General features: G+C 35.5%; 1 protein-coding gene across 1 annotated transcript in view; it reads right to left on the reverse strand.

Annotated features, from left to right (window-relative positions):
* Positions 1-447, reverse strand: part of LOC106875655 (high mobility group protein B1) — a 7,993-nt gene extending 7,546 nt beyond the window's left edge. The window contains exon 1 of the mRNA XM_014923894.2: positions 291-447. Within this exon, the coding sequence (XP_014779380.1) occupies positions 291-294 (4 nt within the window). The 5' untranslated portion in view covers positions 295-447. The remainder of the gene's footprint in view (positions 1-290) is intronic.
* Positions 448-1,028: the final 581 nt, after the last annotated feature.

Consider the following 1,028-nt stretch of genomic DNA (forward strand, 5'->3'; position numbering starts at 1 on the left):
AAATTAAATTTTTAAAAAATGAGAAAATTATTAAATTATTTCTGAGAGAATGAAAAGTTAAATCAGGTAACTCGAAAAATTATGTGCCGTCATATACCTATAATTAAACCCCAACAAATTTTTTCTTCGAGTTAAACGGCACGCTTTTTTTTCAGCTAACGATTGTACAACTCAGATTTTTCTAGAAGAAACAAATGGAAGAAACTTTTTCAATAAGAGCATTTAAATTTAGTAACAAGTTGCATATTTTGACATGATCAGAAAATCTTTAAAAAAAAAAAAATGCTTACCCATGTTAGAATCGAAGAGCTAAAGTGAGGGCACTACAGAAGAAACAGTCAGTTTACTAATAATATCGCAAATGGTTACAATTGCTGCACTGCTTTAAACAGTTGCCTACAACACTATAAACCATTCACGTGTGCCAATACGGGAGAGGGGGATACGGTATTTTTTTAATTATTATTATATTACGCTTTCTTTCTCTTAATCTTTGCTTTTTTCTCTCTTTCTTTCACATCTTTCCTTCTCTAGTCCTCACTCTATTTTCGTTTTTATTTTCCCGACCTTTACTTTCTCTCTCTATTACACTCCCGCTCATACTCTCACTTTATTACTCACCCTACTAAAATTCGTCCCACTCCTTTTATGCCCCCTCATTCTTTCTTTTAATATTTGCTTTTTTTTCTCTCTCTTTCTCTCATCTTCCCTTCTCTAGCCCTCTATTTTCGTTTTTATTTTCCCAACCTTACTTTCTCTCTCTATTACACTCCCGCTCATACTCTCAGTTTATTACTCACCCTACTAAAATTCGTCCCACTCCTTTTGTCTCCTCTTTCCTCTCACTATCCCTTCCTCCCCACCAACGATTGCCGTCTTTGCGATGTTTTTCTCGCTGTTTTTTTAATAACTTCACTTTCGCCTTCTCAGCCAACGTGAGTAGGATAAACAGTTAAGGAGGAAGAGGAAGAGTACTAATCAGTATTACTTGGGGAGTTAGTAGGGGGGGAGTAGATTGCTGCAGTGAC

Source organism: Octopus bimaculoides, chromosome 6 (assembly GCF_001194135.2).
Source record: "Octopus bimaculoides isolate UCB-OBI-ISO-001 chromosome 6, ASM119413v2, whole genome shotgun sequence".
Taxonomy (NCBI): Eukaryota; Metazoa; Mollusca; class Cephalopoda; order Octopoda; family Octopodidae; genus Octopus; species Octopus bimaculoides.